The 17,619-nt window shown below is 42.1% G+C and overlaps 2 protein-coding genes across 3 annotated transcripts in view; one reads left to right on the forward strand and one right to left on the reverse strand.

Annotated features, from left to right (window-relative positions):
* The first annotated feature begins 647 nt into the window (after positions 1-647).
* Positions 648-15,585, forward strand: arhgef38 (Rho guanine nucleotide exchange factor (GEF) 38). 2 transcript variants are annotated; one of them, XR_006928931.1, is made up of 15 exons: positions 648-1,087; positions 6,661-6,836; positions 6,976-7,093; positions 7,284-7,431; positions 7,518-7,535; positions 7,710-7,909; positions 8,060-8,193; positions 11,639-11,743; positions 11,882-12,004; positions 12,097-12,393; positions 12,573-12,707; positions 12,851-13,055; positions 13,322-13,521; positions 13,940-14,180; positions 14,243-15,585. XR_006928931.1 is itself a non-coding variant. In XM_046877408.1 (14 exons), the coding sequence occupies exons 1-14, from the start codon at positions 868-870 to the stop codon at positions 14,120-14,122; spliced, it is 2,262 nt and encodes a 753-aa protein (XP_046733364.1). In that variant the 5' UTR covers positions 648-867; the 3' UTR covers positions 14,123-15,585. The 2 variants fall into 2 exon arrangements, 1 of the variants encoding a protein (XP_046733364.1); XM_046877408.1 differs by having other exon boundaries at positions 13,940-15,585.
* Positions 15,586-15,624: 39 nt separating this feature from the next.
* The window catches only part of ints12 (integrator complex subunit 12), a 4,347-nt gene continuing 2,352 nt past the window's right edge, over positions 15,625-17,619 (reverse strand). Inside the window, exons 5-7 of the mRNA XM_046877423.1 lie at positions 17,509-17,619; positions 16,974-17,126; positions 15,625-16,768 (exon numbers count right to left, since the gene is read on the reverse strand). The exon at positions 17,509-17,619 is cut by the window's right edge and continues 49 nt beyond it. Of these exons, the coding sequence (XP_046733379.1) occupies positions 16,208-16,768; positions 16,974-17,126; positions 17,509-17,619 (825 nt within the window). The 3' untranslated portion in view covers positions 15,625-16,207. The remainder of the gene's footprint in view (positions 16,769-16,973; positions 17,127-17,508) is intronic.

Raw genomic sequence — 17,619 nt, forward strand, 5'->3', positions numbered from 1 at the left:
TACATTTGATTCAATTCTAGATACACGTTACCAGAACTGAGTAACAGAGTGAATACTTCACATTAGTGTGTGTGTTTGTGTGTGTGTGTGTGTGTGTGTGTGTGTGTGTGTGTGTGTGAGCAGAAAAGGGTACTGGGAGTGTTCTGGAGTCTGTAGCAGTCATGTTTAGAGGCTGCTATGTTAAATGATTTTATATAAAACCACCTGTCTGTCTGTCTGTCTGTCTGTCTGTCTGTCTGTCTGTCTGTCTGTCTGTCTGTCTCCATGCCTCTGTGGTTTTTCTCCCCTTTTTCCTTTTTAATAAGCAGGTAGAAAAAGATCAGGACTTTTTTCTCTCTTCGTATCAATCAGTTTTTATTTCATGGTGTTTCCATGACAATATTTCTTATCAAAGCAAGATTGTAATTTGCCCCCCCCCCCCACTCTCTCTCTCCCTCCCCCTTTCTATCTTTCTCTGTCTCTCTTTGTCCCTTTTCTCTTACAGTCGTTCCCTTTTTCTCTCTCTCCACCTTTCTATAAATTCTTCTCTTTCTTTTTCTCTTTTTCATCTGGCAGTGAGAAAGTAGCTGAGTGAGAGAGAGAGAGAGAGAGAGAGAGAGAGAGAGAGAGAGAGAGAAAAGGATATCACCTCTCTCTCTCTCTCTCTCTCTCTGTATCCATGCAGTGAGCAGGTGGAAAGTGGGCGTGGCTTTGTGGTTTCTCCTGAGCCAGGTAAGTCAGAGTGGGCGGAGCCAGCGGTGCGCAAAGGAAGTCAGTGTACACAGTAGCTCTGTGAGAGAGCTGCACCTGTTCCTCTCTCTCTCTCTCTCTCTCTCTCTCTCTCACTTGCTCCCCCTTTTATTTGGGGGAGGGAGAGTCGACCAAGGAATGGATCCCAAGGAATGTGAAGTGAATGAGAAAGAAAATGAAAAAGAGGAGAAGAAAGAGAAGGACAGAAGGATTAAGAGAAGGCCCTTCCTCAGGTACCTGGAGAGGAGGAGAACTGACACGATCGTGGACGATGACTTTGGAAAAGGAGATGTCAGTATCAACACGTTGGTGCGCCGGAGTCAGTCCGATAAAACTGAGTACAGCGCCAAACTCAAAGGTAACCCTTTCCTTCCTCTGCCTTGTTACCGTAGTAATGGGTCACCTTTGACCTCTGCTTGTGCAGTTCCTTTTTTTACACCAGGTTTCCTGTAATGATATCTGCAGGGCTTCGGTGTGTTTGATCAGAGAACAACTCGTGCTGAATAGTCAGGACATGTACAGTGACTTGTACTGATCCACTATTATACCTCTTATGTCTGTGGTGGTGTTTTTGTTCAGTAAAAAGCATAAACGTGTCAAATTCCAGGAGAGCATGGAGTGAAAGGTGAGCTGTGTGGGTTTGTGCTGATGCTAAGCACCTGCTGCGCTGTTACCCAGAGCTTCTCCCACAGGACTGAAGTCACATATGCAAAGCAGGACACAGCCACAGAGCAAAGTCCCTGTAAACAAGACGGAGAGAGAGAGAGAGAGAGAGAGGGAGGGGGGACACAGAAAGAAAGAAAGAAAAGAAAGAAAGAAAGACGAGAGAGCTGTTATTATTACTCTTAGGTTTATTTATATACTCGATTCTGATTGGTCGGGAGGTGGTGATTGGTTCTCAGGTGCAGGTTTATAATAATGCTTTCGCTCTGACATGTTATGGTTTCCATAGTAACGCCTGTTTCACAGGCACGTGTACAGCACTTCACTCCGCTACATAAAAACGTGTGTTGTCATTAATATGCTGAAGATTTCTATAAGGACAGGAAGTCACTGGCTGCTGTAACTCTAAAAGGATAAAAAGTATAATGAGATTACAGAGCAACATCATCACATCATATCTACTGTGTGTGTGTGTGTGTGTGTGTGTGTGTGTGTGTGTGTGTGTGTGTGTGTGTGTGTGTTAGCATCAATTCATGTTAAATTCCATGTGTCAAGTTACAGAAATACCAGCTGACATGAGCACTACTGCTAAACCGGCCCTGCTGCTTTCTGTGTGTGTGTGTGTGTGTGTGTGTGTGTGTTAATTGTGCACTGTCTCAAAGCAAAAGCCAAAGAAATCTTAGAATTCCTGTGTGTGTGTGTGTGTGTGTGTGTGTGTGTGTGTGTGTGTGTGTGTGTGTGTGTGTGTGTGTGTGTGTGTGGAATGTAGTCTTGAACTGCAGGTTTTTCTGGTTTATTGTGGAAACAATTAGCCATTAATGAGACACAGACATAAACTATGTGAAATACACACACACACACACACACAATGAAGAATGAACAGTGTCAGTGTCATGGAGTAAAGGCCTGTCATTACATACCTTATTATATTAACCTTCAGGAAATATTTGGTCTCTAATTGGTTTCCATCACATTAAACACCTTCATGAACTTCAGCTTAATGGTTCTATCTGATGTTTGGTTCTTCCTCCATGCTTCATTTATACATAGAAATAAAGTCATATAAACCATCAGGAACAATTACAGATCATCTGGAATGAACCATATACATTAACACCCCTTCAGGAACCAATCATTCATTATTAAGTATTTTTTGAAGAATTAAACAAGATTCAACTACCGGAGATAAACTACACATCACCCACAGATCCTACAGGAGATAAACTACACATCACCCACAGATCCAAGATTCAACTACAGGAGATAAACTACACATCACCCACAGATCCAATTGTCAACTACAGGAGATAAACTTTACATCACCCACAGATCCTACAGGAGATAAACTACACATCACCCACAGATCCTACAGGAGATAAACTACATCACCCACAGATCCTACAGGAGATAAACTACACATCACCCACAGATCCTACAGGAGATAAACTATACATCACCCACAGATCCTACAGGAGATAAACTACACATCACCCACAGATCCAAGATTCAACTACAGGAGATAAACTACACATCACCCACAGATCCAATTGTCAACTACAGGAGATAAACTTTACATCACCCACAGATCCTACAGGAGAAAAACTACACATCACCCACAGATCCTACAGGAGAAAAACTACACATCACCCACAGATCCTACAGGAGAAAAACTACACATCACCCACAGATCCTACAGGAGAAAAACTACACATCACCCACAGATCCTACAGGAGATAAACTACACATCACCCACAGATCCAAGATTCAACTACAGGAGATAAACTTTACATCACCCACAAAACCTACAGGAGATAAACTACACATCACCCACAGATCCTACAGGAGAAAAACTACATCACCCACAAAACCTACAGGAGATAAACTACACATCACCCACAGATCCTACAGGAGAAAAACTACACATCACCCACAGATCCAATTGTCAACTACAGGAGATAAACTTTACATCACCCACAGATCCTACAGGAGAAAAACTACACATCACCCACAGATCCTACAGGAGATAAACTACACATCACCCACAGATCCTACAGGTTCCTCACAGGTTCTACTGGACAGATTATACTGAGCTCTTCAGCTTTCAGGATTGTATGTGACCACACTGATGTTTGATGACATCATATTTTTAATGGAATTAGTTTGATGAGATCATGTGTCAGGAACATGGCAGCAGCTTCACAGAAGTCAATCAATTACTGATAAACATGTTACATTCATAAATGTAAAATATCTCCAAACCTAGAGAACTCCATCCAGAGGTAGGAGATCGGGTGAATCAGAAAGGGACAGGATCACTGGGGACATGACTGTCACATGTCCCTAATCACTCACACCGGTTCCCTGTCACACCTGATTAACACATCTCTAGAAGTCTCAGGTCTCACAGCGCTGCTCGGGTTCATTATGCTACATTCTAAAAGAACTCATGTTTAACAGAAAGGACAATATTGATACCTCATATGCTGATTACAGAGAAAGGACAGGACACAAAAGTTACTTATTACTGGAACATGATTACAGGATCCAAATGAAACTCGTGATTCCTGGTTTGAATGCAGGAAGTGTTGGATGCAACATTCTAAATAAAGAGAGTGGAAAAAGCTAATTAGGGTTGGGACAGATGCAGCAGTGTACTCACGCATCACTGATTTGCACTTGTAGATCACACATCGTCCATTATTCGGAAGTGAGCAGCATTATGTCATCTGAATGAGGAACTGCAGGTTCCTGAACAGAGTTCTTGACAGAACCAGTCAGACTCGCTGTCCTGGTGAGCTATTAGTGCCAGAAAATCAACATTCATCATCATCACCATGTGACCTTCATCCACTGTACTTACTTTTCAGGATTTCTGAGGAAAAACCATTTCAGTTCATGACTCAGGCTTTTACCAGCTGCTCTTCACTCTGTACCTGACAACTGCACATGTGTAGGTTTTATCCCTTTACAGCTACATTTACAGTTGTGGAACATCAGTGAAGCCAGTTCCTCGTTCCTTCACCTGTCTCACAGCAGCGTCTTACATCACGTCATTGAGAAACCATTAGATGTCCTGAAGATGTGGAACAGATCACGCTCCACCTGAGACTGAAGACTCCTTCCACACATGCTACACAAACACATTTCACCAAACAGTTCAGCACTTTGTGGTAAAAGATAAACTTCTCAGGAAAGTGAATGGTGGACGACAAACTGAATGTAGGATGGATCCATTTGAGGAAACGTTACTGAGGTGGTAAAGGAAAGCTTTAGAAATAACTGAGGAGAGAAGAATGTGAGTGAGGAGGAATCATCAGCGCTTCAGCTCTGATCCAGATCTCATTCCAGAGTTTAGTGTAAACAAAGAATCAGTGGCTTTGTGTTTAATTCAGACATGTAACACACACTGTGGTGCATCTACCCCACCTTTTCATATGCCTCGTCTCTGACATCAACCCTACTCAACACCCCAGTCCTCCACACCTCATCTCCCTCAGTACCTGACTTTACTAACACCCTTGAAGCTGAATGAATCGCACACAAATCTCCACAAAATCTAGTGGAACATTTACCCAGAAGAGTGGAGCTCATTATAACAGCACATGGAGACTACATGTGGAATGGGATGTTCAAAAAGAAGCACATAGCAATCTTGTGCTCAGGTCATATGAGTGTGTTAAAAATACACAAAAACACACTATAGTGTTGGACATCTGACAGTGAGCTGATGGTGTGCTTTAATGATATGAGTTGAGCACACACTGTGTGTGTGTGTGTGTGTGTGTGTGTGTGTGTGTGTGTGTGTGTGTGTGTGTGTGTGTGTGTGTGTTTGACAAAAGCAGTGTTCAACACATTAAAGTCTTAGTAAAGAAAAGAACAGCAATTCCCACATCAACACACATCTTTCATCACTCACACTCACAAAGCCAGTTTCAATGTTATAGCTGTGTGTGTGTGTGTTTGTGTGTGTGTGTGTGTGTGCGTGCGTGCTTGGGTGCGTGTGTGTGTGATGTACTGTGTTTACTTTTCCCCCACATTCACGTGTTTTTTGAAGTGGGAATCAGAAAGTATTGGTGGTGAGAATGAGAAGAGACATCTCACTCAGAGCTCTGTGTCTGTCTCGCAGTCTCTAACCCTGTAACGTGATCTGTAGCGTGATCTGTAGCGTGATCTGTAACGTGTGAAGTTCCGCTCACTCTTTATAAACGAGCGAGATCACTTTCATAGGAACAGCAGGACCCCTTTATACACTTGCTCAGGTGTTTCCCTTAGCAGGAACTTGTATGGAGAAGCATTGCATCATTAGTAATCTGATACCCTTTGTGTGTGTGTGTGTGTGTGTGTGTGTGTGTGTGTGTGTGTGTGTGTGTGGGTGTGGTATAAGAGGAAGCACAGCACCACCACACTTCCCAACACACACTCCTCCCTTACCTGCATGCAAAGTGTGTGTGTGTGTGTGTGTGTGTGTGTGTGTGTGTGTGTGTGTGTGTGTGTGTGTGTGTGTGTGTGTGTGTGTGTGTGTGTGTGTGTGTGTGTGTGTGTGTGAGAAACACCCCTTCACCTCAGCAGTAGAAAGCAGAAATGTAACACACAGCACTGAGATATTCTTCTCTGCTGGCCTGTAGCATCACACACTTTGTTACAATCTCAAACTCCTGAGTCTGCACTTCTTCTACTGAAAGAATCAGGTTGGTTTTAGACTGAGGTTGGTTTTGGAACGAGGTTGGTTTTAGAACGAGGTTGGTCTCATCATCCCTTCATCCTTTAATTTCTTTTGAACTTGTTCATTTAGGCTCGTTCAATACTTTACTTCTTCATTCCATTATCACTTCAAACTTTCATTACTTTATCCAGTCATCTGCTGACCCTTTCATTTCTTTATCCCCTCATCTCATCTCCTCCTCGTCCTTTCATTCCTTTATCTCATCTCCTCATCCTTTCATTGTTTCACCTGTATCCACAGTCATCTTCTGATGTTTTGGGAGTTTTCATGCTTCCACCAGAATAACCCGAGCCAATTTACTTAGGGGTGGAGCTTGTTCTGATTGGACAGTTGTGAGCTTTGTAAAATCACTAACCTTCTTTGATCAGAAATCTGGGAATATTCCAGTGACTCCAGGTGAAAGTGTGAAAGTGTGCTCATGAAAGCCCCTTAAAGGTTTCCAAAACCTTGCTAGAAAAACACACCATGTACAGAATAGAGAGAGAAACAGGAAAGTTAAAGGTGGTTGGATTGTAATAACACCAACTCTCGTTCCATTGCTGTAGGAAAACTGGCACCCCATGAGCTCCCCTCCCCCTTACTGGAGCCTGAGGAGATCCGTCACAGAAAGATGGTAAAAAGGTCAAAGGTCATAGAGGAGCTGGTCAGGACGGAAGAGGACTACCTGAGAGACCTGGATCTGTGCATCAGGGAAGTGCTGACACCTCTACGCAACACACAGGTACGGCCACTGCTCACACACCTGGACTGGGAGAGAAATCATCTGCAGTGTCACGTTAATTGTGTGTGTGTACGTGTGTGTGTGTGTGTGTGTGTGTGTGTGTGTGTGTGTGTGTGTGTGTGTGTGTGTGTGGGTTTAGGTGGTGGATGTGGACCGTCTTTTTACCAACATGGAGTCTGTTAGTGCTGTATCAGCTGAGCTTCTGCACAGACTGCAGGAGGCCACAGCAGAACCTGATCCAGAAACACAGCTCATAGGTAACACACACACACACACACACACACAAACACATAAATACTAATTATATACACACATGTACACAAAAAAAATATTAACAGAAGGACAAAGATGTATTTCATTTAATTATCCAACATTTCATCTGTGTGTTTTACAGGGAAACTTTAACAATTAGCACTGAACTGTGTGTGTGTGTTTGTGTGTGTGTAGGGGAGGTGTTTATCCAGGCAAAGGGTGCACTGGAGGATGTGTATAAGATTTACTGTTACCACCACGATGAGGCCAGCGCTCTGTTAAAGAGCTACGACATGCAGGAGGACGCACAAGTGCACTTCAGGACCTGTATATCTGCACTCAAGTACGCTGTAACACACACACACACACAAATGCAGCTGTATGATTATAGATCTAAATCATATCTGTTTGTCATTTTTCTTTTTACAGGCTGATTTATGACCAAGAGTGAGTACTTTACTTTCACCACATATTTTTTTTTGCTGTGGAAACAATTAATGTTTAGAGTGTAAACTTTCCTTCATCCTCACTGTGTGTGTGTGTGTGTGTGTGTGTGTGTGTGTGTGTGTGTGTGTGTGTGTGTGTGTGTGTGTGTGTGTGTGTGTGTGTGTTGTTTCAAAGAGGGAAATCTAACCTCCTGGACATGGGGTCTTTACTCATTAAACCAGTGCAGCGTGTGATGAAATACCCGCTCCTACTGGGTGAACTACAGCTGGCCACGCCCCTCGATCACCCTGACAACCAGCCGTTACAGGAAGCGCTAACAACAGCAAAAATCATCAACGCCAACATCAACGAGTTCAAGAGGAGGAAGGACATTGGTAAAAGCTGAGGGTTCATGTAGTCAGGGGGAAATGCAGATGTAACCATAGCAACAGCAGCATGTGTGTTAACGTGTGTGTTTCATGGTAGGCGTGACGAAAGTGTGTGTGTGTGTTGGTCATGTGATCAGTGTAGTTTTGTGCTTTCAGTAATGAAGTATAAGAGGAGTGATGATGAAGGAACACTAAAGGGAAAACTGAACAAACTCAACATTCACTCCATCAGAAAGAAATCCGACCGCATCACTGGCTACTTCAAGATCCTCACTGGAGTGGAACCACAGGTACTCGTGCATCACACGCTACACTACACCTCACTGCACTGAATTATTATACTACACTACACTACATTGCATTATTATACTACACTACACTACACTGCATTATTATACTACACTACACTGCATTATTATACTACACTACACAACATTGCATTATTATACTACGCTACTCTACACTACACTGCATTATTATACTACACTACACTACACTGCGTTATTATACTACACTACACTGCGTTATTATACTACACTACACTGCATTATTATACTACACTACACTACACTGCGTTATTATACTACACTACACTGCGTTATTATACTACACTACACTGCATTATTATACTACACTACACTACACTACGTTATTATACTACACTACACTACGTTATTATACTACACTACACTGCATTATTATACTACACTACACTACACTGCATTATTATACTACGCTACACTACACTACACTGCATTATTATACTACACTACACTGCATTATTACTACACTACACCATTATTATACTACACTACACTACACTGCGTTATTATACTACACACTACACTGCATTATTACTACACTACACTACACTGCGTTGTTATACTACACTACTACACTACACTGCGTTATTATACTACACTACTACACTGCATTGTTATACTACACTACACCACACTACGTTATTATACTACACTACACTGCATTATTATACACTACACTACATTGCAATATTATACTACACTTCACTACACTGCATTATTATACTACACTACACTACGTTATTATACTACACTACACTACACTCGTTGTTATACTACACTACACTACGTTATTATACTACACTACACTGCATTATTATACTACACTACACTACACTGCATTATTATACTACACTGCATTATTATACTACACTACACAACACTGCATTATTATACTACACTACACTACGTTATTATACTACACTACACTGCATTATTATACTACACTACACTGCGTTATTATACTACACTATACTGCATTATTATACTACACTACACTACACTGCGTTATTATACTACACTACACTACACTGCGTTATTATACTACACTACACTGCATTATTATACACTACACTGCGTTATTATACTACACTACACTGCATTATTATACTACACTACACTTTACTGCATTACTATACTACGCTACACTACACTACACTACACAACACTGCATTATTATTCTACACTACACAACACTGCATTATTATTCTACACTACGCTACACTGTATTATTATACTACACTACACAACACTGCATTATTATACTACACTTTACTACACAACACTGCATTATTATACTACACTTCACTACACTACACAACACTGCATTATTATACTACACTACACTACACTTCATTATTATACTACACTACACAGCAGTATTATTCTACACTTAACTACACTGCATTATTATACTACGCTACACTACACTGCATTATTATACTACACTACACTGCATTATTGTACTACACTTTACTGCAGTATTATACTACACTACACTGCATTATTATACTACACTTCACTACACTGCATTATTATACTACACTTCACTACACTACACAACACTGCAGTATTATACTATACCTAACTACACTGCATTATTATACTACTCTACACTACACTGCATTATTATACTACACTACACTGCATTATAATACTACACTTCACTGCAGTATTATACTACACTTTGCTGCATTATTATACTACACTTTGCTGCATTATTATACTACACTCCTCTGCATTATTATACTACACTTCACTGCAGTATTATACTACACTACACTGCAGTATTATACTACACTACATTGCAATATTATACTACACTACACTGCATTATTATACTACACTACACTGCATTATTATATTACACTTCACTGCAGTATTATACTACACTCCACTGCAGTATTATACACTACACTGCATTATACTACACTACACTGCAGTATTATACTACACTACACTGCATTATTACTACACTACACACTGCAGTATTATACTACACTACACTGCAGTATTATACTACACTACATTGCATTATTATACTACACTACACTGCAGTATTATACTACACTACATTACACTGCAGTATAATGCTACACTTTACTATACTACACTACACTACACTGCAGTATTATACTACACTACACTGCAGTATTATACTACACTACACTACACTATTATACTACACTACACTGCAGTATTATAATATACTACACTACACTATTATACTAGACTACACTACAGTACACTGCAGTATTATACTACACTACAATACACTAAAATACACTGCAGTATTATACTACACTACACTACACTGCAGCATTATACTACACTACACTACACTGCAGTATTATACTACACTACACTACACTACACTGCAGTATTATACTACACTGCAGTATTATACTACACTGCAGTATTATACTACACTACACTACAGTATTATACTACACTACACTATACTGCAGTATTATACTACACTACACTACACTGCAGCATTTTACTACACTACACTATACTACACTGCAGTATTATACTACACTACACTACACTGCAGTATTATACTACACTACACTGCATTATTACTACACTACACTACTACACTACACTATACTACACTGCGGTATTATACTACTACACTACATTGCAGTATTATACTACACTACACTACATTGCAGTGTTATACTACTACACTACACTGCAGCATTTTACACTACACTATACTACACTGCAGTATTATACTACACTACAGTACACTGCAGTATTATACTACACTACACTTTACTACACTGCAGCATTATACTACACTACACTACACTACACTACACTGCAGTATTATACTACACTACACTACACTGCAGTATTATACTACACTACACTACACTGCAGTATTATACTACACTACACTACACTACACTGCAGCATTTTACTACACTACACTACACTGCAGTATTATACTACACTACACTACACTACACTACACTGCAGCATTTTACTACACTGCAGCATTTTACACTACACTACACACTACACTGCAGTATTATACTACACTACACTACACTGCAGCATTTTACTACACTACACTATACTACACTGCAGTATTATACTACACTATACTACACTACACTGCAGCATTTCACTACACTACACTACACTGCAGTATTATACTACACTACACTACACTACACTGCAGTATTATACTACACTACACTACACTGCAGTATTATACTACACTATACTACACTGCAGTGTTATACTACACTACACTACACTGCAGTATTATACTACACTACACTACACAATACTTTACTTTACTATACTACATGAGTCTCAGTCCACTCCTGTAACACGTGATTTGAGGGAAGAACCTGGTATGAGAAATGTTGCATCTCTCTCTCTCTCTCTGTCTCATCAGGTGCGTGATGAAGCTTTTGATAGGGAGGAGAAACTCTTCCGTAATTTGGAAAAAGCTGTCAGACAGCTGGTCAAAAACCTCAACGTCTACCTGCTCTATGCACAGGTACCCACACAGACACACAGATACACACACACACACACACACACACACACACACACACACACACACGACCCTAATGAGTGATAGGGTGGTTAGAGTATGTTGTTCATCAGGTTTTTTTCTGTTGTGGTGGAATGATAGGACATGGCCGTGGTGGAGGTGCAGGATGTGGAGGACTTGGAGGCCATGATGAAGGATCCTGATAAAATCGACACCAATGGCTATCAGCACAGGAGGAACGGACATGACCCCTATAGACGCCTGGTAAGAGCAGATAATAATAAGATTATTGCCAAACATCACAGCTATGATGTTAAACTTTAGACATTGACATGGGAATGTTCTGCACCTCTCAGGTGGAGCGGTTGGAGCGTCTAGTGCTGTCCCCTTTGTCCTGTCTGCAGGCCATGTTCTTGTCACCTCAGAAGCTGATCCAAAAGCGTTACGATAAACTGCTGGACTCGTGTTCCTCAGGCAGTGATGAGCAGCTTCAGGCCCAGCGTGACTATCAGGCGCTAAACGATCAGCTCACCGTCGACCTGCAGCGCTTTAACCATGCTGCCCAGACCCTCCTTACCAACTGCCTGCTCAGTCTCATCAAGCTGATAAAGGAACTGACCGAGGGGGCCAAACCACTCGTACACCAACTTCCTGTAAGGCTCGTGCTCTTGTCTCATTCCAACTGCTTCTAACTGGCTTAGACAAGACTTATACTTAAAGTATCAGGTGTTACTGGCTCAGAGTTTATAGCTGCTATAGGGGCTAACTCATTTCACACAGTGCTAACAGTAAGTCAGTAAGGCATCCCTTCACCGTGTTGTGTTGTGTTCAGGCTCCTCTGTCGAACATCAGCGAGGTACAGAGCAGCATCATGGAGGATATCAGCAACCTGACATTCTTCAGAGAGAACTCACAGAGACTGATGGAGAGAAAAGTCAGCTTTGAGAAACGAGATAAGAAGAACATGGTAAGGTTCAGGGTTGTGTTTTAAATTATGCACTGTGCACTTCCTTTCTCCACTACACACTGAAGTACCTTATAAGGACGGTGGTTTTTGGAGGGTGTTTACAAACCAAGCTCTAAAGCTAAACCAAGCTTGTTTGTGTTTAGGCAGTGGAGTGTGTGCAGCCCCAGGCGGAGTCTGTGAGGTCCAGGCTGATCTCTCAGTATCCTTCTGATCGTCTGTATGAGCTGAAGAGGAAGTGTAATGCCACTCAGGATCAGGATATCACGCTCCTGCAGGGGGAACTGGTCGCCTTACTAGAGGACTACGACCCATTTGGCAGCACCAGCCGCTGGTTTGTCGACACCGGAAGTGAGTATTCCTGTTTGTGTGTGCCTTTGAGAATTTTATTCAAACACACCCACCTTCTAAACAGCCCCTTTAATAAAGATATATCTGTAAAAGTAAAAGATCAGAAAGATAAGTAAAGCAGAAGACAAATGAGGTCAGGTGTGAAGAATGGAAGGCCAGGGGGGTCAAAGTAAACAGTGCACAGTTCAAGCATAAGTAATAATTCTGTGACAAAACGTAACGAAATAATTAATGTGTGTGGTGTGTGTGTGCGTGTGTGTGTGTAGGCACACAGGGCTACGTGTACTCCACATTCCTGAAGTCCTATAACCCTCAGCGAGACGTTCACAGCGAGCGCACTGATGATTTCGACAATCTCAGTTTATTTGTGTCAGGCAACGGGAGGGGCAGTCACTCCAGCTACAGGCCGTCCACTCCGTCCAGCCAGCAGGGGGAAACAGCGAGCACAGAGGACCAGGAGCAACATGTAAGTCACGGTTAGATGTTTCAATACCAATGTGTTCTGGAAACATTTTAAAGATGTCTCTAGTCTTATGTCCTGCCCTGGCTTTACAGTAGTAGCTTGTTAATCTCAGGTCAGGTTTGTTAAATTGGAAGGGGGTGTGGCTCTAACTGGCTCAAACACTATTGGCTGTTGGGTTTCCTTGTGAGGATGTTAACCTTCATGGGGACATTAAAGTTTAAAGGTTTGTTTATGAAAAGACCTCCAAGTTCTCATGGTTTGAAGGCAAAAAGTTTATGGAGTGATGGTGATGTTATAAGAAAAATGAAAGTAAAATAATGTATGTGACTGTAAAGAGTTTGCATTGCTATAACAGCACTGTTCTCAGATCACACACTCAGTAACATGTATGTTGTGTGTGTGTGTGTGTGCATGTTTTCAGTTCTATGCTGTGTATTCATTCGTGGCACGCTGCGAGCAGGAGCTCAGTCTGCAGGAGTACCAGCCCGTCCGCATCCTACAGTTCTCCGACCATGGTGGAAACAAAGACTGGTGGCTTGCTGAATCCAATGGCCAGAGGGGCTACGTCCCCGCTAACTACCTCGGCAAGATGTCCTACGCCTGAGGGTGTGACATCACACCCAGGCTGTGTTCCAATATCACACCCTCACTTATTTCCCCATTTAGTGTCTCTTACTTCATCAGCTCCAGTGTCTAAGAGAAGGAGGGATAAAATACTGATGAGTTCATCTGAATGTGTCCAACTACACAGTGGTGGCCTATAGTTTCTTGATTGTGTTTTTAAATACACACCCAAAACAGACTAACAAAGAAATCTATGTGCACTATATAGTGTCTAGGTAGTGTGGTTTGGGACACACACACGGTGGAGGAATGATGATGTTAGTATGCAATATATAGTGTCTAGACTTTTTGGTTGGAGACACTAGACTGATAATGAGGTCTATAAACACAATATAGTATCCATGTTGTAAAGTTTGGGACACACCAACAGTGGACTGATTAAGTCTATACACACTATAAAGTGTCTGGGTTGTAAAGTTTGGGACACACCAGCAGTGGACTGATAAAGTCTATGCACACTATATAATACTTAGAATGTGTGGGTTGGAATACGCCTATAGTGGACTAATGAAGAGGTCTATATGCACTGTGGTTTAGGACACTAGCACATTGGACTGATGTGGTCTATGCACACTATAGTGTCTAAGGTGTGTGATTTGAGACACACTCACAGTGAACCAATGATGAAGTCTATACACACTATATAGTGTTTTGGTTGTAAAGTTTGGGACACACCCAGTTGACTGAAGCGGTCTATACACACACACACACACACACACACACACACACACACCAGAGAGTGTCTAAGGTGTGTGATTTGGGACACACCCACAGTGGACCAATGATGAAGTCTATACACACTATAAAGTGTCTGGGTTGTAAATTTTGCGACACACCAGCAGTGGACTGATGAAGTCCATGTGATTTGGGACACACCCACAGCTGACTGAAGAGGTCTATACACACACACACACACACACACACACACCAGAGAGTGTCTAAGGTGTGTGGTTTGGGACACACCCACAGTGGACCAATGATGAAGTCTATACACACTATAAAGTATCTAGGAGATGTATCTAGGAGGTGTAGTGTAGGACACACACATTGGACTGATGGAGTTAGGAGTGCACAGTTGTAGCAGAGGTGATATAAGGGGAGGTTATCAAGGGTGCAGTTTGGAACACAATCCCTGTTGACTAATAACACTGACACTTTTTTTTTTTTGTGAGAATAAGTACTGATTAGCCATGTGGTGTAATGAAGGCCGAGCCCGCACTAAGGGTTGCACACACTTCGCACTTTGATCTACACGTCTGTGTGCAGTGTTTTGTTTCACTGATGAAGTTTAGAACCAAGAGTAGAAATCCTTTAATATATAGATCTATGTTTAACTATATATTTACAGAACGTATCTGATTATAGAAATGCAGAATAGTTTTATAAGAGATTATATGTCAGATTTTACTATGAGAATGAATAATAAATCTATTTTAAACCTGATGATCTGCGTTCTTCATGACATTAGACCAACATTCGCTGTTGGTTTATTAACGATGTTTATTAAAAGTACAAGTGGGTCAGTGCTGCAGCTTTACGACAAACAAGGCACAGACAGGCCCCCCACACACACACACACACACACACACACCTCTTATACACCCACACCACTCATACAACCCACTTATACACACACACCACTTATATACACTCATACACACCACTTACACACACACACACAAAAGCAGCTTCTACACACACATTTTCAAGTATTAGTGCTGAACCGTATTTCCTTTCCCTTTCTCCTTCACTGTGATTATTATTCGTTTGGGTTTCTTTCTTGGATCGTTTGCCTGCCTGTCCTTTTTCTGTCCCTCAGTCTCTGTCAATATGCCTAAAGACAGACAGACAAACAAAATGCACTCGTCTGCCTTTTTATTGATTAGTTTGTCTATTTCTTTTCTTTCCAGCTAGGGTTGTCTTACTATCATAACCTGTCTCTCCCGTGTTTTAAGAAAATGGTTATCATTTATTTCAGACTCTCTCTTTCTCTCACTCGCCTCACTTCATTCGTCTCTCTCTCTCTCTCTCTCTCTCTCTCTCTCTCTCTCTCTCTCTGCTGTGTTTATTTCTTCAGCTTCCTCTGTGCTGCTTTCTTCTTCACCATCTGCAGGCGCTTCATGGCGTTGAGCTGAGACTCCTGTGATGTTGGTGCTTTGCCGTCAGCTGATGCTTTCTGACTGTTGGTGGTGTTACTATTGCTGCTGCTCGAGCTGCTGCTGCCCCCGTTGCCTCCTCCGTTTGAGCCCCCGTTGCCCCCGGCACCACTGGAGCCGCTCGCCCCGGGTGAGGAGGAGCCTGATTTTCCAGAATTGTCCCCGCTTCCAGAACGACTTAGAACCGGTTTCCCGAGTGTGAGAGGGGGCGGTGGCTTCAGCTGTGCCGCGGTGTTCCCGTTACCTCCGTTGTTCCCATTTCCACTTCCTGTTTGTGCTTTGGTGCCCAACGCAAACAGACCAACAGGCTTTGAACTGGTGGAGGAAGGGAGGGGCTTAGCAAGGCCTGGTTTGGTTCCGGAGGAAGCTGAAGCGGTGGTTTTGGTGAAGGCGGCCCAACCAGTGAGAGCGCTCCCCGAAGGGAGAGATGACACACTGCTGGACGAGTTCACCAGTGCCGCAGATGACGCCTGAGACACACAAAGACCAGTTTATTTAAATATAATACATCAGATCAATGAGCAGCAGAGTAACGGCTTCTTACACTAAAGCATGAGAGTCTATTTATCAATGCAATCATTATTATAAATAGTTCCTGTAGGATCCTACTCATTAACTCTGTGCTCCAAGTGTTGTGTATCGCAGTAGATCATATAACTGAGTCTCTGTCCTCACCTTGACCTCTGTCCTCTTAAAGGCCTGAAAAGATCCTGTTGTGTCTGGTTTGGGTTTCAGCTCCGCCTTCTTCACCAGCGGGTCTTTAACCACCGGCGTGACCGACGTTACAGTTGGACTCGCTTTCTGAGGAGGTTTTTGTGTTTTCTGAGCCTGACACAATATAAGAACGATTATGAGAAAAAGAGTTTTTAAAAGACTACAAGAAGCAGAATATAAACCGTGGGGGAAAAAAAAAACAAAACAACGATAACATACAGTATGTGGGCAAACAACATGCATCAGTATTTACAAAACAGCTCTTAATCATGGTGAAAATGACATCATTATGAAATTCTTTACAATATAAAGTTAAATGAATTGTGAGTGATTAGCGCCCCCTAGTGCCTGGAGGTGTATTAGATAAACCTAGCTTTCCTATGGAAGGTTAAATCTTTGATGAAGAATCGGTCGAGCCCTCGATTTTGAGAAGCACCATATCTGCAGTTTGCACTTTATTTAATGTGACAGAAGTAAAGGTGGTTGATGCCCTCACCATGCGCTTCATCTGGCGCGTGCAGCGTGCGCAGTACCACACCAGCCGCGGATCGTTCACGTCCTTATCCGTCACCTGAGGTTTGTGACACTCCTGATGGTACAGGTTGTG

Source organism: Silurus meridionalis, chromosome 2, assembly GCF_014805685.1.
Source record: "Silurus meridionalis isolate SWU-2019-XX chromosome 2, ASM1480568v1, whole genome shotgun sequence".
Taxonomy (NCBI): domain Eukaryota; kingdom Metazoa; phylum Chordata; class Actinopteri; order Siluriformes; family Siluridae; genus Silurus; species Silurus meridionalis.